The sequence below is a fragment of the Artemia franciscana genome, chromosome 15 (assembly GCF_032884065.1).
Source record: "Artemia franciscana chromosome 15, ASM3288406v1, whole genome shotgun sequence".
Lineage (NCBI taxonomy): Eukaryota > Metazoa > Arthropoda > Branchiopoda > Anostraca > Artemiidae > Artemia > Artemia franciscana.
The window spans coordinates 16,309,446-16,337,243 of NC_088877.1; the positions used below are offsets into that span (position 1 = coordinate 16,309,446).

Sequence of the window (27,798 nt, forward strand, 5' to 3'; positions counted from 1 at the left end):
CCGAAAAGGGACATTACAGGAGAAATATTAAACATCAAAATAATTCTGAGACGGGCACGGGCTCAATCCTCCCCCCGTTCTTGTGTTTTTACTTGACTTTAGACTCGCATGTGAGCGTCTTCAGTGGTACTTGTGTGATAAACTGACGACATCAAGAAGTTTGATTTGTTTCATATGTTTAAAACCGGTTTGCCTGTCTGCATTTAGAGATAATTAGCTTAGACACATTGATATAAACTACTGTGTAGGTATAATTTAATTAGATATTGAATATATAGAGTTGGTATTTTGGTTAGGGTGGGTATTTAATATAATAAGTTCTGGGCGGCCCAATTTTCATAATTCTTTGTTGTAGTTTCCATAATTTTTGTCACAAAAGTATTATATTTCATCAGATTTTGGTATATTTTATTATGATGATCCTAATTTCACTTCTTGAGTGTTGTTTTTTATATCATATAAGTAGGTCTTCAGCTAATTTGGAAATATAATTGGAACTCCTTTGATGACTAACATCCATAACATGTTGGATCTATAGTACAATTAAATTTAAAAAAAAACAAGTTTTTTTAACTGAAAGTAAGGAGCGACATTAAAACTTAAAACGAACAGAAATTACTTCGTATATAAAAGGGGCTGCTTCCTCATCAACGCCCCGCTCTTTATGCTAAAGTTTGACTCTTTCTCTCAACTATACTTTAACAGCAAAAACTTTAGCGTAAAGAGCGGGGCGTTGATGAGGAAGCAGCCCCTTTCACATACGAAGTAATTTCTGTTCGTTTTAAGTTTTAATGTCGCTACTTACTTTCAGTTAGAAAAAACCTGTTTATTTTTATTTAATTTCTGAACGTTTTTTAATCAATCCATGTTTTGATTTTGGCTCTCCGCAGATGAATAATTAAAACGAAATTTCCAAATTTATTTTTTTTTGTCTTAATGGCTTTCTCATAGTTTTGATCGTATGATTTTGAGAAAAAAAGAGCGGGGGAGGAGGCCTAGTTGCCCTCCGATTTCTTAGTTACTTAGAAAGGCAGCTAGAACTTTTAATTTTTTACGAATGTTTTTATTAGAAAAAGATATACGTAACTTACAAATTAGCTTACGTAATGAACTTTTGTATTCTCATGTTTTTATTACGGATATGAGGGGGTTCACCCCCCCCCCCTTCAGTACCTCGCTCTTTACAGTAAAGCTTAAATTTTGTCCCAATTCCTTAAGAATGACCCCTGAATCACAAAAGCCGTAGAATAAATAGTTGAATTTACTAAAAATACTTTAGCGTATAAGAGCGGGGTATTAGGAGGAGGTGAGCCCCTCATGTGCGTAATAAAATCTGTTCGTTTTAAGTTTTAATGCTGCTCCTTACTTCCCGTTGAAAAAACTTTTTCATATTTATTATGGCACTTGGTATTAACCAAGTGACATATAGCAATCGCCAATTCTGTCGGTCTCTCTCTCTGTCTGTCTGTAGGTCTGTCTGTCGGTCCCGGTTTCGCTACTTTAGGCACTTCCAGGTAAGCTAGGACGATGAAATTTGGCAAGCGTATCAGGGACCGGACCAGATTAAATTAGAAATATTCGTTTTCCCGATTTGACCATCTGGGGGGGGGAGTGGGGGCCCGGTTAATTCGCAAAAAATAGAAAAAATAAAGTATTTTTAACTTAGCAGCGGGTGATTGGATCTTAATGAAATTTGATGTTTGGAATGATATTGTGTCTCAGAGCTCTTATTTTAAATTTCGACCGGATCTGATGACATTGGGGGGAGTTGGAGGAGAAAACCTAAAGTCCCGGTTTTGCTACTTTAGGCACTTCCAGGTAAGCTAGGACGATTAAATTTGGCAAGCGACCAGATTAAATTAGAAATAGTCGTTTTCCCGATTTGACCCTCTGGGGGGGGGAGTGGGGGCCTGGTTAATTCGCAAAAAATAGAAAAAATAAAGTATTTTTAACTTAGCAGCGGGTGATTGGATCTTAATGAAATTTGATGTTTGGAATGATATTGTGTCTCAGAGCTCTTATTTTAAATCCCGACCGGATCTGATGACATTGGGGGGAGTTGGAGGGGAAAACCTAAAGTCCCGGTTTGCTACTTTAGGCACTTCCAGGTAAGCTAGGACGATTAAATTTGGCAAGCGACCAGATTAAATTAGAAATAGTCGTTTTCCCGATTTGACCATCTGGGGGGGGGGGGGGAGTTGGGGCCGGTTAATTCGGAAAAATAGAAAAAATTAAGTATTTTTAACTTATGAGCAGGTGATTGGATCTTAATGAAATTTGATGTTTGGAATGATATTGTGTCTCAGAGCTCTTATTTTAAATCCCGACCGGGTCTGATGATATTGGGGGGAGTTGGAGGGGGGGGGGGAAACCTAAAATCTTGGAAAACACTTAGAGTGGAGGAATCGGGATGAAACTTGATGGGAAAAATAAGCGCAAGTCCCAGATACATGATTGACATAATCGGAACTGATTCGCTTTCTTTGGGGTAGTTGGGGGGGGAGTAATTCTTAAATATTAGAAAAATGAGGTCTTAGAGCTCTTATTTTAAATCCTGACCGGATCTGGTGATGGGGGCGGGGAGTTGAGAGGGGGAAACCTAAAACTTGGAAAACACTTAGAGTGGAGGGATCGGGATGAAACATGGTGGGAAAAATAAACACAAGTCCTAGATAGATGATTGACATAAACGGAATGGATCCGCTCCCTTTGGGGTAGTTGGGGGGGGGGGGTATTTCTGAAAAAATAAAAAAAAATGAGGTATTTTTAACTTACGAACGGGTGATCGGATCTCAATGAAATTTAATATTTAGAAGGATATCGTGGCTCAGAGCTCTTATTTTAAACCCGACCAGATCTGGTGACATTGGGGGGGGGGGGAGAGTTGGGAGGGGGAAACCTAAAACTTGGAAAACACTTAGAGTGGAGGGATCGGGATGAAACTTGGTGGGAAAAAAACACGAGTCCTAGATACTTGATTGACATAACCAGAACCGATCCGCTCTCTTTGGGGTAGTGGGGGGGGGGGTTAATTCTGAAAAATTAGAAAAAATGAGGTATTTTTAACTTACGAACGGGTGATTGGATCTCCATGAAATTTGACATTTAGAAGGATATTGCGTCTCAAAGTTCTTATTTTAAATCCTGACCGGATCTGGTGACATTGGGGGAAGTTTGGGGTGGGGAAACCTAAAATGATGGAAAACGCTTAGATTGGAGGGATTGGGATGAAACTTGGTTGGAAAAATAAGCAAAAGTCTTGCATACGTGATTTACATAATTGGAACGGATCCGCTCAATTGCGGGGGGGGGGGAATTCTGAAAAATAAGAAAAATGACGTATTTTTAACTTACGAAGGAGTGATCGGATCTTCATTAAACTTCATATTTAGAAGGACCTCGTAACTCCCATATCGTATTTTAAATCTCAACCGGATCAAGCGTAATTGGGGGGGCAGTTGGGGGGGACCGGAAATCTTAGAAAATACTTAAAGCGGTAAGATCAGGATGAAACTGGATGGGAAGAATAGAAACCTGTCTAAGACACGTGACTGACATAACTGGACTGGATCTGCTCTCTTTGGTGGAATTGGGGGGGGGGGGTAATTTTGAAAATTGAGGTATATGTAACTTACGAAAGGGTGACCAGATCTTAATGAAATTTGATATTTAGAAGGATCCTTTACTTTAAAGTTCTAATTTCAAATTCCGACCAGATCCTGTGACATGGGGGGGGAGTTGGAGGGGGAAACCGGAATTCTTGGAAAACATGAAAATTGGGGTATTTATATCTTACGAATAGATGATCGGATCGTAATGAAATTTGATTTTTAGAAGGAATTCATGTCTCAGAGCTCTTATTTCAAATCCCGACCAGATCTTTTGACATTGGGGGGATTTGGAGGGGGAAATCTTGGAAAAAACACTTGGAGTGTAGGAATCGGGATGAAGCTTGGTGGATGGAATAAACAAATGTCCTTGATACTTGATTGACAGAATCGTACTGGATTCGCTCTCTTTGGGGGAGTTGGGGGGCGGGGTTCAGTGATTTGGCCAGTTTTGTCTTCTGGACGTGCTAGGGCGATGAAAATTGGTAGGCGTGTCAATAGCTGCACAATTTGACTTGATAAAGTCGTTTTCCCAGATTCGACCATCTGGGGGGCAAAAGGGAGAGGAAAAATTAGAAAAAATTAGGTATTTATAACTTACGAGTGGGTGATCGGATCTTAATGAATTTTGATATTTAGAAGGACTTTGTGACTCAGAGCTCTTATTTTAAATCTTGACCGGCATTAAGCCTCTTATTTTCCTTTTTAAATCAATCTATTGATTCCTAGAATTTTGTTAGAGCTCATACCATATGATCTCTTGGCTCTTAGCTCTTCTCGCCTCGTCACAAGTGCCATATGAGCTCTTAGCTCTTGTTTTTTCATTGTTTTTTTTGATAATGCTAGAAAATCCTACGCTCCCTTCATGGAAATTTTCTTTCCCAATGAGAAATTCCTCGATGGAAAGTTCCCACAACATATCCCCCTCTTCTCGACCCCTCCCCCAACCAAAAAATCCCCCTGAAAACGTCTGTACACTTCCCCATAACCATTACTATATGTAATCACTGGTCAAAGTTTGTAACTTGTAGCCCCTCCCACGGGGACTTTGGGGGAGTAAGTCGTCCCCAAAGACATAGTTATAAGGTTTTTCTACTACGCTGAATAAAATGGCTATCTCAGAATTTTGATCTGGTGACTTTCGGAAAATAATTAGCGTGGGAGGGGGCCTAGGTGCCCTCCAATTTTTTCGGTCACTTAAAAAGGGCACTAGAACTTTTCATTTCCATTAGAATGAGACCTCTCGCAACATTCTAGGACCACTGGGTCGATATGATCACCCCTGGGAAAAAAACAAAAAACAAACAAACAAATAAACACGCATCCGTGATCTGCCTTCTGGCAAAAAATACAAAATTCCACATTTTTGTATATAGGAGCTTGAAACTTCTACAATAGAGTTTTCTCATACACTGAATCTGATGGTGTGATTTTTGTTAAGATTCTGTGACTTTTAGGGGGTGTTTCCCCCTATTTTCTAAAATATGCCAAATTTTCTCAGGCTCGTAACTTTTGATGGGTAAGACTAAACTTGATGAAACGTATATATTTAAAATCAGCATCAAAATGCAATTCTTTTGATGTAGCTATTGGTATCAAAATTCCATTTTTTAGAGTTTTGGTTACTATTGAGCCGGGTCGCTCTTTACTACAGTTCGTTACCACGAACTGCTTGATAGATATGAAGAATCTGAATCTTCAGTATAGTGCGTTATACTTGTTTTATCCATTGTAACTTCGCGCCATTTAGATTTGATCTATGCTACGTATTCAATACAATAATTATTAGTTGTGGTAAAATGAATATTGAGTTACGTTATGTCGCGCAGACACATTTTAAAGGGTTGAACTAGTCCTTTAAAGGATTTGATTTGACAGCCCTGCAATGGATTGTTGCGAAGAACAACCTTTAATTCATCCTTCGGTTGATTCAAATTATCTTACTAATTCAACTAATACATAATAATACATAATAATAAATAATAATGATAATGCATAATAATACATAATAATAATAATACAGGGTGACTGAAGTACCTGAAAAATTTGTAAGATCTGGCTCAGACGAGTGCCAGAAGTAAGTTTAGGGAAACATTTTGGCTGTGATAATTAAAAGTGCGACACCTGCCATTTTGGTTGAAAATGAGTTATCCATGTATCATAGGTAAAATAAGTACGAGGAATCGAATGGTGCAGTCAGAATTGTCCTATCTTGTGTACTGTTACGAAGATAAAAAGAGCCATGATCCTCTAAGTGGTTTATGTCTCTTTCTTATCAGCAAAAGTTCCCTTTATCCCCATTAGCCACATCCTTCTGAGCAACGACAGCCGACCAACTTCTTTTCATTTTTTGACTCTCCTGAAAAGTTACAAAAATGGCAAATGTGGCACTTTTAATTATCACGGCCGATTTTGCATAATACACCAAGGTTTATAATTTTGATATTTATCGGTTTTTAAGTGATACTGAACTTTAAATGATCACTAGGAGAAGATGCAAGGTATTTACAATTAAGACTTTTAAGTTATTGATATTATGTAAAAATTTATGTAAAACTTACTACGCCGAGGTAGGGATTTTCACATTTATGGGCTTTTAAGTGATGCTGAACTTTTAATGATCACAATGAAAAGATAGTGGGAGAACCTATAAGAAACTTAGCGAGCAAGGTATTTCTAATGCAAGACTTTTAAATTATTGATATTATGTAAAGATATTATGTAAAATTATAAAGGACTATGGTAACGATTTTCACATTTATGGGTTTTTAAGTTTTTTTGATTAGAACTATCTTTATTAACTACTAATTACAAAAACTATAAATACACACAACCGCCCTGGGGAAGGCTCAAAGAGTCTGATGTTGGACGGCTGCAATCCTCTGATTCTCAACCTAATTTAATAAGAAAAAAAAACAAAAAAAAAACAGAAACTAAAAAAAACGGAAACTAAAGAAGGGCAAAACACTCTCACTCAATTACTCCTTAATACCAGAATATAAATAAATAAAGGCTAACACTAATTAAAAAAAAGAAGAAGAAAAAAAAAAAAAGTTCAGTCATGCTGAACTTCAAATGATCACTATGAGAAGGTTTTTGGGTATTTATGGGTTTTTAAGTCATGCTGAACTTCAAATGATCACTATGAGAAGGTAGTGGAAGAACCTCTCAGAACGTAAGATTATTGAAATAATAACTTTTACATTATTGATATTATGTGAAAATACTGTATAAAATTACTTCCCCCATGGCTGGAAGACACTATCTTAAATTTTTATATTTTTGTTTTGATTCTTTGCTATACCAAGGTGTCTTGAAATAGAGAGGTCCTTAAATCTCAAGTTCCTACCTGGAATTTAATCGGGTGTCTGTTCGAAAGATAATTGTCTATTCAATGGATGTGCTACAAGAACTAGTGCTGAATAAAAACTCACCCTGGAAGCACAAGGAATTCTTGCAAACTGTTTGTGTGCGCACTTGTTTGTTTAATTTTGAAAACCGCACTTGATTTCTAAGCAGGAAAATTGAAATCCTTAGTCACACGAGAAAAGAAAAGCCCCAAAATCGCGATTGACGCAATAAAGAATTAGTTCAAATTAATTTTAAGTCAGCTAAACGCCGCCACCACATCCAGTGGCGCGCACTGGTGGCATTACGACATTTTGACGGTGGTCGACCGGACCTCTCGTCAGCGGGGTTTGATGCTTGCACTGGCGCAGTGCTGGGGTCTATATACAACATTAGAAGTGCCAATTAGACCAGGCAAGCCCCCCCCCTAAAATTTAGCTTATGGGTGCCCTTGCACCAAGATAGGGAAATGACGTTTATGGATTTTTAACTGATACTTAACTTTAAATAATCACTATGACAAGGTATTGGGAAAACCTCTCAGAAAATTAATGAGCAAGGCATTTCTGATGTAAAACTTTCAAATTATTGAAGTTATGTAAATATATTATGTAAATTTATGTTTTTTACGATCCATTTCTGAAAATAGCTGAATTTTTGATATATGTGTAAATGACAGTTATCATAGCAGATCGGTGTTACGAGTGTCTACAGGATTTACACAAATACAGTCGAAGTTGTGTGATCTAATCTTAGCCATTTAATCTTAATCTTAGCCATTTAATCTTAATCTTAGCCATTTAATCTTAATCTTAGCCATATAATCTTAATCTTAGCCCTAACCCGTCTAATTCCAGAAGCCTGCACTTGCATTTTCTAAAGCTATTCAATTTCAGCGCCGAACCCTCTTATCGGCAGCCCGGTCCAACCTATAATCATAACGTTTAATATTTCGGGCGCTAAGTTGTATTTGTCCATGAAGAGTTCCAGAGAGAAAAACTCAACCCTCCTCTCCAAAACTTAAAAGTATAAAAAATGTGGTTTTCATTGGGCAATATCTCTGAGAGGAACTTTCCATAGTTGACTCCCCCCCCCTCCCAGAAAAAAACAGAAATCTTAGCTACTGCCAATTTACAAACTAAGCTTTAGGTTGTCCTTATTATCTCAATAGTTTTTACTCAAATAATGCAGCTTTGGAAAAGCTACATTTTCATGTTAGTTCCAAAGAGTATGAGTAACTATGGCGATTTAACATGGAAAGATATGAAATTGAAACTACTAGTGTCAAACGCAGCGAAATGGCTGGCAAAAGCATTAAAAAGGTTTCTAAATAAGTGAAAAATTTCAAATAAAACTGGATAATTTGTACGATAATGATATAGGCCTAGCCTAATTTGGATATTTATACGATTTAAATTTGTAGTCTCTGTGTAAGTAACAAATTACCCATAATGGTTTTGTTTCAAAGACTATTCAATAGACCTGTCCAGGCTGCACAAAGTAGGCCTAGGTTTAAATTGGTAGACCTACTAGTTAAATAGTTTTGGGCTCTTTAACCTCCCCTGCATTTCAAAATGCCTAAAAAGGAAAGTATCTGGCTATTTAGGGGAGGCTAATCTACTTTTAAAAAGACATATACTTGGCACTAATTTGAGTTTTCACTCTTATCAGTTACACATAGTCTTTGGTTAATTCCTTAGTGATGGTGAATGGGCGCACCACAGCAAAGGGAATATGTATGCTTATACTCTGGTGCGCACACTTCAGTAAGAGTTTCCTGAACCGCGTTTGATATGTAGTCCAGATGTATCTTTTAATTGCAGTTAATTGGGACGGAGTTCAAATGCGCCAATTTGCTTGTTCGCAGTTGATGCAAGATCTATGGCAGGGGGTGAAAAACCTTTGCGGGCTAGCGACACCAAGAATCTGTAGCAAGTATAGGGAACCAAGGAGGGCAAACAATATTATTTTGACAGGGAGTTGAATGTATCATGTGTCTAATTCAAAATTAACTATAAAAAATATAATTAAGATCACTGCCTATTTCTTCTGTAACTACAGGTAAACTTAAATATCCTTACCCATTATTTCCGTTAGTCAGGATAGCCTAAAAAAAATCATCTTTCGGAACTAATTTTTCAAGGGATGTGTTTTGACATTTGTATAGTTTGTATGCCTATATTAACCATGTTAGAGGGATTTTCAGCCCTCTTCCAACTGAATCAAAGAGCTTTTAGATCACCCTAATACTTTCAGTATTTTCTTAAATTTGTTATTACTATATTTTCCTTCCGTTAATAAAATAGTTTTATCACAATTCGCTCAAAAAATAATTTACCCTTTTTCCAACTAAATTTCTACGTAGATACTTCTGACTAGAACCTCTTCTTAATTAAGCTTGAAATGGGGAAGTGATTTAAGTTTATTGTTGGAGGGAGCCAAGAGTTTTCATTCAGTCATCTTTTTTTAATATTGCTGGTGAATTTCTTGCGAACTAAGAGGATTTTGAGCGAAGAGGGATCGTAGCTCTTTTCCAAATAAACTCTAGCATAGAAGCAAATATTGAACTGAAGGTTGAGCATCAGTTGGGTGGTGTATATAACTTCATTAAACTGCCAATTGAGCCCCGATTCTAAGTCAAGGATACGTTAACATCTCCCTCATCAGATACTCCAGATTTATGCAATATAGCAATTAATATTGATATGCCATGCAAGATGTTTATTTTACAAGGTTGGGTCGAAGTTCCGCAATGAAAGCGAATGTTAATTTTAGTGCTTGTACCGTAAATTATATAGTCTAGTTGAATGGTCTAATTTTGTCAAATTGTTCTCTTTTGCTCACCACGGCTCATGCTTCAGGGGTAACTACTACTAAACTATATGTCAGGGGTGGTTGAACTTCAACTCCCTATCTGCAGTTGGCACTTTGACCTTTAGAATTCGGCCCATGATAGTATTAAAAATAGTTTTGCGTTAAAAGCGAGGTATTGACAAGGGGACGATCGCCCTCATACACGTAATAATTCCTGTTCATTTTAAGTTTTAATGTTGCTCATTACTTTCGGTTGAAAAAAATTGTTTTTTTATTTAATTTTTGATCGTTTTTTTTTCTTATATAATGCTGGGAAATCCGGCGCCCCTTCATTGAAAATTCTCTTCCCCCATGAAAAATTCCTTAATGGTAAGATCTCCTACTTACAAGATCTACCTACAAATGTTGGTTGAGTTCTTCTTTTCGTTCATCACAGTTAATGCAAAAGATAATTTTGGTAGATTTATAAGTGCATCATCGGATTAGAGCAGAAATCACTGAATTTTTTTTAGGAGAAAAACAAAATTAATGGTTTCTAGGGGTTTAACGCCAGACGGACTCTTCTTGTTGTATAGATACCATTTATGGTTTGGTATCATTGTTTTAGACGCGTAATATCATGAAAAGAGAAATCACCAATGCAACAGCACAAACACAAAAAAAAGAAAAAAAAGAGAGACAGAAGGAGAAAAGGAAGACTGTTTTCCTAAATTAGTGATTAATATAGACCAGCACTTGAATGAGGCCTTAACCCTACTCATCCATATAATCACATAGGTCAAACAGCATAGCCATACACAATCAACCATAAAGAATAAAAATAGTTCTTCCTTCATAACATGCAGAAAAATTTTAGTTAACGTATATTACAGCCACTTTCACATTCGTTTACTATCTCCTTCTTTTTTCGATTTTTTTCTGCAGGTAAATGAGTTTTTACCATGGATTTCCATAGGCCAACTCTTCTCTTCAAATCATTTTGACGGTAAACAGGCTAGACAACGGAATCGGCGGGAAGACACAAGTCGCCCTATGGAAAATTCATTCTAAAATTCATTTGTTTATAAAATAAAAATAAAAAGTTGGAAAAAACAAGCAAAAGCGGAAGCACCTGGAATATATGCTGACTACAATTCTTCTGCACATTGTGAAGTAAGAATTGTGTTATTAACATGTTTCTTTCTGAAGAGTCCACCTACTAAAGTAATCCCATTTTCTTTTAAATGTCTTATACTCCTCACATTTTCATCTATTAGTCCCCAAATAATACCCTCACCCAGAAATAAAGTCCTGTGTACATGCATATTTGGATTGTACTGAGGTTCAGTTGCCATTGCTGTTTATGTCTATTAGCTTTCTGTACAAGAAATTCCGTGACATATTTATCAAAGTGCGACTTGCATATCATACCCTAAGCCAAGTACTCTGAATGTTTGGTATACCCGTTTCTTCTGTATTATATTGATATCTCGGGCCCCTGAAAATAGTGGAGGAGGCTTAAATTCTCGTAACCCTAGAGCGTTCAAACCTCTTCCTTTTTTGGATCAAAAGAATGGGAAAACAACGAGGGTGCATGAATTTTTTAATGTTTTTCTAGACATTCTATTAGGATGTGAACAAGGTCCTCCATTTTTTCACTTCTCCGAAGGAACACTGTGACCACCCCCCCCCCATTCTGTAAAATTAAAGCCATGCCTACGTTTCTTTACCGCTGAAATTGTTTATTGGGAAGTTCTAGAAATCCTAATGTTGGGGTTTCCAAATCCAAATGCACGAAAATTAGTCCCTTTTTTCAAGTTTTGTAAGAGGTGTTTTCCCCTTTTTTCGAATTAGTTTAAAAACTTTTTCTACAAGACAAATTTTTCAAAGAAAATTAAAGAGTTCCAGTAAGCCAAGAATGAGCGAAAAAGAAGTAAAAAATCTTCCAAGCATAAAACTATCACAAACCACTATCAATAAATAAATGAGTCTCAAAACGAACAGAAATTACAATAAATAGCCGAGTCAAACTCAACAATCAAAAATTAACACGAGTAAGGCTGATAACCCTAATGCATTTACAAGACTAGAACATAACTTGCGCTTTACTCAAAAAACAAATAAATAAATGACTGTGGATTGTCAGTTAAATTGACATATACTGATATTTCCTCGTTAAGGTTTTGATAAATTTTTATTTATGAAAGTAAGAAAGGTGAAAACATTTCAAACGTATTTTGTTTTCAGTAAAGCACAAATTACGTTTAAGGTTTGAGAAGGCATAGGGGTTATCAGCCCTACTCATAATAGTTTTTTCTCGTTTTGAGTTTGAATCGGGTATTTATTGTGATTTGTGTTCGTTTTCAGATTCATTTATTTATTGATAGCTATTTGTAGTAGTGATCTGATTAGGAATCCAATGAGCCCCTCCGAAGTTTATGCGATCGCCCCTTCCATATATACCTTATATGCCCCAGACATAGCTTACAACTCTTGCCCTGAGGTCTATGTGGGGGGGGGGGTTACCATCCTCAAAAACAGAATTTGGGGATGTTTTTAATTATGTTGAACAAAATGGCTATCTCAAAATTGATATTGGATATGTCTGGGGAAATGCTGGGTTTGGGAGGGGAGTTAGTTGCCCTCCAATCACTTTCAACTATTAAAAAGGGCACTAGCCCTTTCAATTTCTAATCAAATGAGCTCTTTTCGAAGTTTCTAAGATATCAAATGGTCATCTCAAAATTTCTATCAAATGCATTTCAGGAAAATATGAGCTGTGTGGGGGAGCATTCCCACCCTCTGATCACTCTGAATCTCAAAAAGGGCACTAAAACTTCTGATTAACAATCCAATGAGCCGCCTTCGAAGTTCATACGGTCAACCTTTCTGTATAAACCATAAATGCCCCCAGGGTATGATTTACAACCCTTACCCTGAAGGCTTTGGGGGATTGTCATCTTCATGTACATAATTTCCAGACCTTCCAAATATGTCGAACAATATGGCTATCTAAAATGTTGATATAGTGTATTTGGGGAAATTGTGGGCGTCGGAGGGTGATTAGTTGCCTTCAAATAACTTTCAACTTATAAAAAGGACACAAGTTTTAATTTCCAATCAAATGAGCCCTTTTCGAAGTTTCTACGACGAGTCCTTCGATAAAAAGTGCCCTGGCCAATCCTTTGGCCAGACTGTCTTACTTACATGAAACACATTTTTGGTTTTTTTTTTGGCTAGACTCTTGAAGGGTTTTTCAGTTTATTTTGGATGTTAATAAGAAGGGATCCGGTAGAAAAATCAAATGAGTAGAATAGCATAAGCTTGAAATGGTTGTTAGGGCGACTTTAACCTTGGCTGGATTGCACATGCCTGGACTCTTTTACATACTACATGTAATTTAACTCTTTTTCACAAATAATTTTCTTTGCTCCGGTCGTTAATGTTAGAATTAATTACAAAAACCGAATTGAATAGGTCCTTACTACGTTTTATTGCGCATTGAAAAGGCGCTATATAAATGCAACCGCAATGAAAAAAAAAATGTCATTAAGTTATATTGATGGAAGGTTGGGAAAATACTAGCGATACTGCACGGTATTGGTCTCTTGAATCCCTCAAGGAAATAAGCTTTTAGGATAAGGACGCAATCACAGGGACGGACAGAGAATCAATGTTTGAGAGTGGGGGGGGGGGCTCCCTTTTGGTATTTTGCCCCTCTGACACTGTAAGTAGTGCAATTTTCAACCTTCTGGGGGGGTCCTCCCCCCTAAAACTGTCCTCTGGATCCGTCCTTGCTATGCTGTAAAAGCGAAAAAATCAAAGTAAACACTATGGCCTGAAACTTTTCATCTTATTTTTAAGTAACAATTTTAGAGGCTTTTGTGATTCCATCAAAGTGTGTGACCTCGTGACATCTCTGCCTTAGATATAAATTATATGAATAAGATTATATTTGTAAAAAACACTTAAATAATAGTACAATATAAAATTAAATACATATACTCATTCAGCATTCGACTGTAACCGAAGGTTTCTCTACAATAAGTAGTCAAGATGGTGCGATTTCATTTTTCTTACCACTGCCGACATAGGTTCGTTTTTGAAGCGTAGAAAATGTTTACATGAACATCATTTTCAAAGCTTTCTGTTGAGCATGGGAATCAATGTATTAAATGATTGTAAATACATAATCCTTAAATACTTTGCTAGCCGGAGCCGGAGCGTCAGAATTAGCATTAAACCTCGTCTTAGGTGAAGTAGTAGCTTGTCACATAACGGTAATAATGATCCAAACATGTTGGGCGCGAACATGAATAAAACAAATAGCACTAATAAAGCTAATGTGGGACATTGCCCTCTTTTTTATTCGTATTAGTACCTGGTTACAGGTCCAAAATAGTTTTTTTTTTCAAAAGGAAAGGAAGTTTCTTCTAACCGTGTTACACCTCTACTAATAACGAGATTAGCAAATGAGGGAATGACAGGGTCTCTTTTAAGCGTCTTATACATGATTTAAGACAAGGTGAAATCTAATTTCTGGAATCTGGGAATAAACTTCATAAAGTTCCAAATAAAAAAGAAACCTTTATTGTTTATTTTTGACAGTTAATATTACCCCTTTGATACTAATTCTAAATGTGCAAGACTGATAAGTTGGTGTTTATTATAAGAATTATTATAATGTGTAAGGTTATAATTTATAAATAACTTATAATTTATTATAAGAAGGTGATCTTCTGAGAACAAAGCTGGTGTAGAAAAAAAAAGAAAATTTAAAAGAAGCAACCATTAAATTAGCTGATATTGTTGTTTATAAATGAACTACCCAGTTTCAGTAGTTTCTTCACATTTTGTTCGATAGTTCTCTATTTATAAATACGTTTTCAGAATTAACCTTCCTTTAAGTTAATGCATCTTCAAATCTTCTTCGCCAGCTCCTATGATTTCATAAATCTTTAGCTTCTTCGCTATTAGTTATTTTTCAATACTCTTTTATTCGGTAGTTGATCATCTTTAACTATCTGCTAATTTTGGGTAATGTCTCCCTTAGAGAACCTCCTCTATAGAAGTCTAAAGAGGAGTTCCTATAGAGCTCCTATAAATCCAGTGGAAATACAACAGTCATGCTACCCATGCTAAAGTATTCTTTTCCTCTGTTTTTATGGTAGAGAACTATAAACCTCCAATTAAGGGGTGTAGCCCATGACAAATTGATTGGCTGTCTCTGAATTCGTAATCACTTCCATTTTGGCCCTATTTGTGCCAAAATAGATGTTTTGCGGCACAAAATAACAAAAAACAACAGTTTGATGGGGTAGATCAATTTTACTACTTGAAAATGTGTTGAGGTGTTTTTTATGTCCGTCCTATCGACCCCCTTTTTATGTTCTACGACTACGCTTGAGAAAAAATGAAGCAACCGATGCTAAACTGCAACCAGTGATGCAAATGAAGCAACCGAACAATTTGAATGGTGTACGCTATAATTCAATTGGGTTTTAGTGGGGAGGGGAGTACATTCTCTTTCAAAATTGTCAACATTTTCTTCTTCTGACTAAAAATCAACTGTACAATGAATCTGAATGAAAATTATGGTTTTAATAATAGCGGTATATGCAGAAAATATTTGTCACAAGACAGTTAGTTTAAAAAAAAAAACTGTTTTCCAAGTTTCGCCAACTATCCGCAACTCTTTACAAGGTAGTGGCTGATGCTGTACTTTTGATGTTTTGAGTTTGTACCAAAGGAATTTCTACCAAACCCATAAAATTCAAGCTTCATTTGTTTTCCTTTTACTTGTGGCCTAGGGTACTAATAATAAAAAAAAGAAATAAGAACAGGGATTTGAGAATTTGAAGAGTTTGTTCTTCGCATGTAAAAAAAAGATCCGCTTGCATTTTAAAGTAAAAAAAAAGACTTATAAACGTTTCCTGGAAAAAAGAGGAAATGAAGATGTCCTTGTATGATAAAATAACAGTTACGATTCCTGAATCAGCTCTAAATGGTAATTCTTTCTCATTTAACATTTTTTTTTTCAAAACACGTTTTTGAATTTGCTACAGCCATGATGCCAACTGAGTACATTTTAGTGATTAGTCCGATGTACGAATAATAGTATTGCTGTGGTTAAGGTACGGAGTGAGGTTAGTAATTGATTTGATATGGGATCAGGAGTCGGGCAGGGTTATGTCCCATCCACGCTTGTATAGGTTATTTTGGCTGTACTTTGTCTAACAAACGCGGCAAAAGGTAACGGTGAAACATGAAATCATACGGGAAGATAAACTTTCCTAGACTTCGATCACGCGGATGATCTGATTGTACTAGATAAAAATGTTGTCAAAACTGAATAGATTTTTGGAAGTTTTAAGAGTTTAGGGTGCAAGAAGAAGTTTTAAAACTAATACAAAGTAGACGCTTGGACTGGGATTGAATGGGGGTGAAGAAGTGAAGGTATGGAAAGAGAAAATCAATCAAGTGAATAGCTTCACTTACCTGGGTAGCATTGTTACTAAGGATGGTGTGTTCGGTGAAGATGTAAAAAGTAGAATATTTAAGAGGCAGGCTTTTTTTTACAGCTGAAAAAGGTTTGGGAGGATAGGAAGATAAATATCCGAACTAACATTAGAATATTTAGCCAGATTGCCAAAGGTTGTGCCTTTAGGGCCATTATCTTGGACCAAAGGAATAGCAGGCCATCGCCAAAAAAGGCGGGAAAATGTTATAGGGAAGGAGTTCAAGGAGTTAATTCAGGGGGTAAAAAGTGAAGTTTTGAAATAGGTTGGGGTGTATGAGGAGCATGCCTAACTATGTTGGCCTAAGGTGACTTGGTACTGCATTGTAGTAGCTGTAGTAGTGCTTTTAATAGCTTTTGTAGTCTACTTAATTTATCTAGAAATTACTTTCAATGCTTTTTTCCTTATGATTTTCAGCAAAACGAAATTTCCAAAGCCACCTGGTTTGCCCGATGAATAAGATTTATAATAAAAAAATGACACGCACAAATTCATCCAATTTCTATTTTGATTTTACAGAATCTCCACAGTTCCCTTATGAGCGATTGTGTATAAACAGAGCCTTTTAATTCTGGGCCAGAATTGACCTCTGGCTGATGTTCAAATCCCCCTTCCCGTGTGATGTACACCTTGAGAGACTGTATTTAGTGCGTTTTCGCAAACAAAAACTAGTAAGTACAGCGATCATTTGCAGTTTGGTGACAAAATGGATCAAAAGGTCTGCATATGTACCGTGAAATCCAAATCTATTTCAATCATTTTGTCTTCCTCGACAGTCTAAGATTATAAAAAAGATAAAGTAAACTAAATTGTCCCTCACAATATGACGCAAGAAAACGAAATAGATATAAACGTATCAATACTAAGCAATACAAATCAAATATAACAAATCTAGAAAAATAAATGTATTGCTAAACATAAAATAAAAGTAAAACTTGAAGAAAAACATGGGCTTAATGTGGACGTTTCTTAAAATATTAACTGGAATTAATTTGGAGAATTTCATTAATTACTCCAAAACAAATGTTAGCCGCATGTTTCTCATACGGGAAACTCATGGCTAAGGCTCTACTAAAATTTCTGCGTATGTCAAAAATTCCAACAAATTCATAATAACTCCCTTAATTGTGGGTTGAAATGTTTTTTTGTTCTTTTAGACAATTTTCCTTTCCAAATAAGGGCCCCCCAATGATGTTTTCGTGCATACGTGCCCCATGACCATACCCCAAAAGGGTCCGTCAATCGTTTTTTGTCGCAAAACAGTTTTCTATCTCATGATCAGGCTTAACTGGTCCAATCTTGTGTCGGTTTTAAAATATACAGGTGAATCAAAATCTTGCCTAGAAATTTTAAACCGGTATCTGTCCCTCCCTTTTTTGTAAACGTGTATTTATACTCCATTATATACTTTTTGTGTGGACAAACTTTCGCTTTAATCACGTGCAGAGAAAGGTGCACGTCCTGTCGTGTTTATCTTGTTATCTCTACATAATACACGTGATTTCTAAACTTGGTATTGAAAAGTTTGACGGTCACATTATCACCTTTTTCTTTTTGTCTTTTTTTTTTAGGGATGGATTGTAGTTCTAAGAGGTATTCATTGGCAAAGATATATTCATAGGTGCAAGCGTGCAACCAATGGGGCCCTTTGGGTCCATCCTAAGAAAAAAAATATTTCTTATATTGTTGATGCGTATAAAAAGATAGGTACTTACGTGTTATAGCGACCACACCACAGAAGCGAAGTTAGGCTAACCCTAATGAAATAAACCAAAATATGTTGAAAATGTTATACTTTAGCCTAACATATTCACTTCTATGTATTAAATATATATATTAAATATACCCGCATAGTATTTTTTCTCGCTCAGGTTAGCTGATTATCTCCGAGTGGACACGGAAAACCGGTTTCATTTCAGATCAAGATCCAAGTGTGGTCGCTATAATACATAAGTACCAAAAGAGAGTAAGATAAAGAATGTGTGCCAGAGACAGACAAAGAGAAACGCTTTTTTTTTGTGTGTGTGTGTAACGAATGAATTTTCTGTAATTCAATTGCAATTATAGGTTGGTTGGAAAGTACCTGTCGTTTTTTGGAAGGCTCGGGTTTTGGTTTTTTGGAGTCAGAGTTCAAGTAAAAGGAGAGCAAGCCACCCGACAAGAAGCTCCTGTGCTTGTCGTTGCACCACATTCATCATTTACAGACCTTGTAATTGGAATGTGGATGGGACTGCCTCACTTAGTCTGCCGTGCTGAGGAAAGCAGAAGTTTGCTAGTAGGATGTGAGTAGTCTATTACTTTGACTCTTACAAGATCAGCATTTTGTCATTAAATGGTCGCCTTCCTATTGTTTATACCAGAAGTCTGAAGTAACTTGTTACTGTTCTCAGATTCTTTGTTTAAATCAATAATCCTACGTAATAAATAAGCCACCAAAAAAAAACTTAACTTAAAACAAAAAGAGAGATTGAAAAAAAGAAAATAACGTAACTGAAAAAAGAGAAAGAGAGGTTGAAAAAAAGAAAATAACGTAACTTTAAAAAGGGAGAGAGAGAGAGAAATTGAAGAAAAAGAATAGAATAACTTAAAAAACAGAGAGACTGAAAAAAAATAATGTAACTTAAAAGAGAGAGAGAGGGAATGAAAAAAGAAAATAACATAACTTAAAAGACAGAGAGACATTTAAGAAAAATGTAACTTAAAAAAAGAGAGAGAGAGATTGAAAAAAGAGAAAGAGTTCCCTCCCGCAGGCCAGACAAGAAACCTAATCTTAAATAAGCAAAAAAAAAACTATTAAACCTCCAAGAAACACAACACAATTAAAACTCATAATTTGAATAATATTCTCAAAAAAATTCTTAAAATAAACCGTGTTATTAGAAGTTTTTGTTTCATCATATAATTATTCCAACTTTTGTTGATCTGGTTGTGGCGTATTCTGTTATTTAAGTTCCGTGCATGTTACTATAAGAAACTCTGCGATTTACATGAAAATAAAGCACAAGTGTAATTTCTGAACATTAAAATAATTTTTCGTGATTAGGTCTGCTGATGTTTCATCAGAGAGACTCCCCAAGATTAGTGAATTGGGTGACAAGATAAAGCAGGGTAGTGAATTAGGTAGCAGGGTAGCAATGATTTAGCACATACGAAATAAATAGATAGAAATATCAAAACAGAAACAGTAGAGAGCCAAACTTTAAGTATAGGCTACCTATGATCAGTTTTTTTTTATTTTTATCATACACCAATAGACACGAAATAACACAACTAGCAAGGGAACACACGATGAATGTAACAAGTTAGAGCAGGAGAGGGGCAAAAAATGTTCTTGCAAAACTGCAATACCTTAAACAATTAATAAAACTAAGTTATCTTGTTGTCAAGGGCAAATAATACGTTCTGTGTAATTGGTTTTATTTTTGTTTACGGAAATAGAAGGTTGCACACGTTTTTCTTATTCAGCATATTTGCTTCAAAGTATTTTTTTTTTATGTAGAGCATAAGTAGTTTCTAAAAATCACTATCCAATCTAAACGGTGTGAGATCAGGGCTGACTTTTCGGTTTATTTTGTGATTTTCTTTAATAATCTGGTGATTTATATGCTGATTTAGAGTTTTTTTTTGTTTAGGCAATATAAAACATTGCTAGAAATGTGGTAAATCACTATAGATGGCAACCCTGTGTGAGCTTTGTTTATATACTACTTATTCTGAGTGCCTGCAAAGAAAAGCTGGGTGATTCATCACTAAAGTTCAGGAAGTAATTTTTAGTTTGCATAATCGCAAATTTATCCTTGGCCACTTAATTATGCAATATAAATAACTAAATCCTTACGGGCAGGTTTTCGATGAACAGAGAAAAGTTAAGTTTGATTTGAAATTAATCTTCGCGGACGCTTAATTAAGGCTTATATCAGGCAATTAAGCAGGGTCTTATTTCGTAGGAGGCCAACTTTAAATAAAACGTAAAAAGCAGGCGAATTATAACTTAGTTCATTTAAGTAAAGGAAAATAAAGAAGATAATAGAAAAATCCCCTGACAATAGAAAAATGACTTTTTTTTCTTATTGTAGTGAATTTAAATGATATTATATTGATGTGTTTTTTTCGTGATTCACCCGATGCCAATCGTTTGGTTTAGGGTGAATCATATTGATTTTTGTATTTAGACTGTTGTTCTTGTTGTTAAATAAATATTTCATGTGATAATTATACCATATCATATCAAACTATTACCACGAATTTCATAACTGCATCTAGAGAGATTTTTCATTAAAAATGTATTTATTGTTTTTTCCATTTTTTAAAATGTGTTTGGTTTCACTACTTTCCATTTAACCAGTTCAGAGAATCATATCTCATTTTCACTGTCTTTGATACTTTAATATGCCCACCCTGACGACCTGAATCTATCGGATTATGGACATGATGATCGATCAAGAAATATTAAAGATTGGTGGGTTTCCACTAGACATGAAAAAAAAAAACATTTTAACAGCCTAATTTATTTGTTGCTGCTCAGGGGCGTATCCAGGGGGATTAGGTGGTTTGGACCCCCCCTCGCAAAAAAATTGTCTGACCCGTAAAATTTCAATGCGCCATTTGAAGCTTTTTACCCCCCCCCCCCCCTGAAAAAGATCCTGGATACGACCCTGTTGCTTCTACAAAACTCTAATATGTCAAAAATTGATTTAGCGGAAATCTAAAGCATTCTGAAGGGCTAATTTTTTCCCTGTTGCTGTGGCAATTTGTTTAAAGCTGCACAAGCTCGAGGGCATATCAGGAATTTGGCTGGGAGGGGGGGAGGAGACGAAAAACTTCGTTCTTGTTTTTGCTCGGACTTTTCTAGCTTTTTCTTGCCCTATGCGAGCTTATTGGGCAAAGAAAAACGTTGTAAAGTCACAAAAACACACGCTTTGAACTACGAAATTTCAATTTTTTGAGCGCAATTTTCTAAAAAAAAAACAAGACAAAGTTACTAAATTAGTTATTATCCTTAGTGTTAGGACAGATATCCCTCTGCGATCAAGATTAAGTGATAGTCTAAAGCCTTATCACTGCCTTCATAGACTCGTTTAAATTGAAAGAAGCATTGAAGCAGAGAGTACCAAACTAATTAGGAGAAACCGGAATTTGCAACCAATCCATTCACGTTTGTACATTATTATAACGGCCGTCGAACCCGGAGAAAGTCTGTCATGCCAACGTGTTTAGGAGGCACGTTATTTTCACTTACGTTATTTTTAAAACAATGGTATAACAGCATATGTATAGGCTTGGTTGGGTTTTTTTCAACATTTAATTAGTAGACTATAGTTTCGCAACTTTCCTCTTTATGACTATGATAATTGCCTGATAACATCATTTATAATTGGTTTTCTGGATTGAAATCTTCAAGCCTTTCAGGCTGCCTGAACCCAGATCAGAGACATACATCAGCCTAGGAGAGGGAAATGTTTAATTAAGGGAACAGAAATTCTCCAATATTTAAAAATGGCTACCAAGACAACTTTCTTATAGAGGATAAATTCTATTCGTTTTGAACCTCATGATTCTCCTTTTGTTCATATAAAAAAGCGTTTTGCTTTATGTTTATTTTTGTTCGTTTAAACATCATACGCAGGGATGTCTCAAATGTGATAGGGTGTCATCCCCATTTCCGAAAAGAGAACATTTCTGCAATAAGAGGGTATCAACCCTTAGCGACCATATCGCGCATTTAATCAAGATACATTCTTTTAAAAGATAGTTGGTTAAAGGTTAAATCCTCTCCATCATCTCCGTATTTTATTAAGGGCATTTCATTATAATTTAGAAATTAAGGCATCAAAAGTCAGCTTTGAGACTTTGGGCACCCCCTGATCCCACCCACAAAAATTTGCACCAATATCTCCCTACTGGCTGGTGCATAAATAAAGAGTACTGTGCTGGCACCTTGGAGAATAGGCATAAGCGATGCCACGCTTACAACCCTGCCTTCTGCTTTGTATGGCTCTTGCACTGTATGTTATAAAAATGGCCAAGTTCATGGCCCCTTGATTGGTTCTATACTGAATTTGATATGTAAAGTACTATTTATTTATTCATTATTTTCCAGCGATTATGAAGTATTCCCAACCAGTTTACGTCGTTCGCGACGATGCAAATTCAAGACAGAATACCCTTAAAGAAATGATCAGACGTGCAACGTCCTCAGCGGACTGGAGACAGGTTAGTTAACCTGTTTTAGGTTTAGGCTTACTATTAGGCTTACCATCTTATTATACTATTAGGCTTACCATTTTATTACTCTTTAAGCTTTTAGTAATACTTCTCTGTTTATATTTTCTTATGAGAACAAAAAAGTGGTTTTTTTACGTAATATGAGAAAATGATTTTATTCTTACTATTTTTATAACTTTTTCACGCCTTATGGCGTGACGAAAACACGAACATGTGGTCTATTCAATGAAATTGGCTTTTCATAAAAAAGAAAAGCCTGACTTTCCTCAAAATTTCTGACCATTTTTGACTCTGAAAATTTCTGAATTATCATTGAAGATCTGACTCGGCGACATCTCTGGTAACTGAGTATTGGTGTTAGTCTATTTGGTTGGCTAGAGAACGCAGGGAACGATTGACTGAACTTTTGGATGACACTATTGTTTCAGGACTCGTTCGTAAGGGATTGGGACAAAAAAAATCAAACTTTAGCATAAAGAGCAAGGGATTGAAGAAGGGGCAGACCCCCTCAAATACAGAATACGCTGAAGTCTTTAAAATACTTTTTAAAAGCCTTTTATTCCAAGTAAACAGCCAATCGTTCTTGAAGAATCGGGACAAAAAGTCAAACTTTAGCATAAAAAGTGACGGATTGAATTCAGTTGATTTCAATCCTTAATTTCAGCTGAAACGACTTGTTTTTTCAATTAATTTCTGATCGGTTTTCAAATAATCCCTGGAAATCCACCTCCCCGAGTGGAAAAATTCCCTCTCCCCACAAAAATCTCTTCAGTGAAAATCCCTCATGCGTAAAATCCCCACACAAAATTCCCCCCCGGATAATTACCTCATCGCTGAAAATTCCCCCCGAATATTTCCTGCGGACAAATCGCTATATAAAATTCTTCTCACTTTCGTGTGAAAAAAAGATAGGGTTTTAGTTAATTTCTGATCGTTTTTCAAATCATGCCGGATAACCCCCGTCCTTGGACAATTTCTCCCACGAAATATCCCTCTCACAGACCTCCCCTGACAATTCCCTCTCCACTAAAAATATCCCTGGAACGTCTCCACATGTAAAATTGAGCAGTCAAGAAGAAAGTGGGATAGATAAAAAAAATGCCGCAGATGAATTCTGACAAATTCTCCCCGTGTAAAACCTCCCCTGGAAAATCCTCCTCCTGTGTAATATTTCCCCTGGAAATTTCCCCCGGAAACTTTCCACCCATCATAAAAATGTCCCGTGTAAAATATCCACCACAGGGAGAGATTTGGCACGAAAATACCAGGAACTACCCCCTCCCCCTTCCCCCCTGCACACACTTCTCTCTGCATAAAATTATCCCTCTCCCCGAAGAATGTCCGGATATTTCCTAAAAACAAATACTAACATTAACAATGGGCAAATTTCATAACTTCCAGCCCTTTCCACAAGGACTCTGCGGGTTATCCCCAGAGGCATAGTTATTGTATCTTTCAACTATACTGGATAAAATGGCCATCTCCAATTTTTGATAGGATATCTTTGGGGAAAAAGGGAGCGTATCAGGATGAATATTTGCCCTCCTATTTTTGCGGTCACTTAAAAAGGGCACTAGAACTTTTAATATCCGTTTGAAGGAGCCCTCTCCCAATCTTCTAGGACCATCAGTGCAATACGATCACCCCTGAGAAGAAAAAAAAAACAAAAAAAAAACAAATAAACACGCACCCTTGATCTTTCTTCTGGTAAAAAATATAAAATTCCACATTCTTGAAGGTAGGAACCTGAAACCTCTACCGTAGAATTCTCTCGTATGCTGAAACTGATGACGATATTTTTATTAGGATTTCTGGACTTTTTTGGGGTTTACCATTTTTTTTGGAAAATCAGGCAAATTTTCTCGAACTTGTAGCTTTTGAAGGGTAATATTAAACTTACTGAATTTTTAATATTTGGTTTCAGTATAAAGAGCCAAATCTTTTGATACATTAACTGTTATCAAAATTATTTGTGTTTGAAATTTTGGATACTTTTGGGCCGAGTCAGTCCTTACTTACAGTTCGGTACAACAAACTGTTTGATTACACTGTTAGCAAGAGTTAGGTTTATAACAGTGGCACTTCTGGCCTCTCTTGCGCTCGGGGCAAAATCTTGATTAGTGCCCCCCCCCTGTCCCCCACAAATTTTAGGACTAATTTAAAAAAAAATCATTTATTAACGACATTATTTTCTATTTATTAGTCAATTAATAATTTATTTTTTAATTATCTTCAATCTATTATTTTAATTATTATTATTACATAAGTATCCAATTATCATTATTTAATTATTTTTTAATTTATTTTATTTTTTAGTTTGTTTGTGTTTTATTGAATGATAAATTTAATTATTTAATTATTAATTATTTAATTATTTTTTAATTTATTTTATTTTTTAGTTTGTTTGTGTTTTATTGAATGATAAATAATTACTTAATTAATTTGATTAATTAACTGTGCCCTTCACTTATTTTAACAACAATTAAATTTTAAAATTATTACGTTTGACTATTTGTTTCAAATTTTGGGCCCCTAAAATTTCTGTGCCCGGTGTCCCCCCTAAAACCGCCTCTGGTTTCCAATTGATATTCCATTGTAATATCATCAAGGTATTTCGATGGGTTCAACTAAAAAGAGAACAATAAAAAAAAATATATATATATTAGTTATTTAATTTGAAAGCTTTACTCTAGTAAATAAAAGATTACCGGCATGTTTGGCACAGGAGAATAGTGTAAATAAATTATAATTGTGAATAAATGCATACTAGTTAGGACAGAAATTGAACGCTCAGGTCAAAAAAATGCACAAAAAAGTATGACATTTATTGCTAAATGTAACTAAAGACAAAAGAAAAAATAAAATAATTTTAAAGAAAATAAAAATAGGGGGCTCGCAAGAAATGTTTAGTGAGCCAGTGACTAATCAGAGAAACATCTCTAGACGATTGTCTCAGGAAGTGGGTACATTATCCAATTGGTAAGTTGCCGTGTCAAGGTTTGGAGGTTAATATCCGGAATTACAATTGGAATCTATTGTAATGAGCGATTTCGCAATATTGCCAAACAGAATTTTAATTTAAGGTATATGGGATCAATAGTATGGAGGGTATGATGCGTAAGGATATTTAAAAAATCTAATAATCGTTAAACTTTTAAACCTAATTAAAAAATAAACTTGGAATTGAGCCGTATGATTTCATAGATATCATATTTGGACAGTTTACTTTGTGTTATAATCAACACGCAGTTATTTTCTCATCAGACAATCCTTGCGTTGCATATCTTTTTTGTTTTTTTATTTTACGATAGTTTTTATACTTAATCTACGATAAAGCTGTTATTGCTAACACTCCATTTATTCACTGTAGGGAATATAGGAGTCTAGAGGGGGGAAGGGCCCCAACGGTAGGATTACCTATTTCTAGGAAAGCTTTTTTATAACTATAATGTTTCCAAATATACACCATCAAGTCTATTAGAGAGAAGAGGTTTTTAATCTAGGATTTCCTGGTAGCTGTAGCAAATACATCATTCTTGTTTTGTTATCTGCTTCACGTTAAATCTTGTGTGGATATTTTTCCTGAATTCATTTAATATCTTCACTTTAAATTTTAATATTCAGTGTCATATTTATATTCAGGGCCATATATATGTCATTATATATATATATATATATATATATATATATATATATATATATATATATATATATACATATATATATATATATATATATATATACATATATATATATATATATATATATATATATATATATATATATATATATATATATATATATATATATATATATATATATGTGTCATTATATGTGTATTATACATGCCCATTATATTCAGTGTCATATCTTGCCCAATAACTGTTGTGGTGTCTTTTGCAAGTTGGTAAGCGTTAGAAACCGTTAGCTTTCTTTACGGACAAAAACAAGTGATGGTTAATCAAGTCTAGTAAGGAAGGTCACGTTTTCTTATTCCGTAAAACAATAAGGACTCCCGACTCATAGAAGAAGAAAAACAGATCTACCAAAAATATGGCCTAAAAAAAAAATCTATTCTTGTTTGTTCAGCAATAAGTAAAAAAAGGTAAAGGATAAGGTACTAGACCCTAAGAGTCCAAGCCAGTGGTGCTGATCTCTGTTTCAAGGCCCTTCAGCCAGGAAGTGCGAAGGAGAGTTTGGGGCCAGCCATCAGCAATAAGGTAAAACAATAAGTAATAAAAAAAAGCGTCGGATGCGCTGTAGGCTGCAATGCAGGGCCAGAGATGCAAATACAAATCCAGATTTGAATATGTGGAAAACAAGGTTGTAGAATCGAAAAATTAATTACTTGTGCTTACAAAACCAAAAACATGGCTGGATGAAAAAACCATGTACAATTGCAGCAGACCGTGTTCAAATCCATGTGCAATATATATCTTCGATAGTGTTGTATTCTTTATCAATTAACTTGTACCAATTTTTCTACAGGCTTAATTATTTAAAAGCATATGTAATGTCGTTTGCCTTATGAAAGACAGACTGAACTTTTTTTGGCAGTTAATCAAGTTATCCACTTCCAAGTCCCTTTGAAATTGGCTCAACAGTTCAAACTAACATTTAAGAAGGGTTTATTAGAGAACTCAAAGCCCTATCCTCCATATTTCTATTGATGCATCCAAATGCCAAGATTGGAGATGGTCAATAGCCTCTTGGCCACCTGTAGTTTTGAAACCTCTCATGTGATCTGTGCTTCGTTTAAAATATTTTCCATACTTTTTCACAGTTTCTTTTAAATAAGAACCCAAGCTTGGCAGTGTGAATTTTCTTCTTTTTTGTGGGGGGAGGGGATCCATCTAACAGTAATATCTTTAAAAAGACTTGACCTGTTCCAATCCATGTCATTTAAGTATGATTTAAAGTGAGAAGTACAACTTAAGCTACAGTAAAGTGGAAAGTCCCAACACAAGGCATACCAGGTTCACCAATGGAGTAATTTAGCTCTTATAGCCCTCTCATGGTTTTCCCGTATAGTACAATTATTTACTTTACGATCACTGACCTCATACAAAAGAGAAGAATAAGCTGAATAGGGTAGTATAATGGGTGAGAATCAGTGGCGTAATTTTGTCCAAATCCTGGAGGGGGGCAAAGTTGGAGCTAATTATTCCAAATCAAGTGTAAATGGCAGTAAAAACTGAAAAATGAGCCATTTGGTACATTAAAGGTACTATTTAGTAGTATACTAGTCTCTAAAGGTATTTTATAGTACCATACGGGTTAATATATACTAAAGAAAACTGTGCTGG

At 35.5% G+C, this 27,798-nt stretch overlaps 1 protein-coding gene across 1 annotated transcript in view; it reads left to right on the top strand.

The window, feature by feature from the left end:
- The window catches only part of LOC136036101 (lysophosphatidylcholine acyltransferase-like), a 78,585-nt gene that overhangs the window by 20,421 nt on the left and 30,366 nt on the right, over window positions 1-27,798 (top strand). Inside the window, exons 3-4 of the mRNA XM_065718100.1 lie at window positions 18,335-18,549; window positions 22,368-22,480. Coding sequence (XP_065574172.1) covers window positions 18,335-18,549; window positions 22,368-22,480 — 328 coding nt within the window. The remainder of the gene's footprint in view (window positions 1-18,334; window positions 18,550-22,367; window positions 22,481-27,798) is intronic.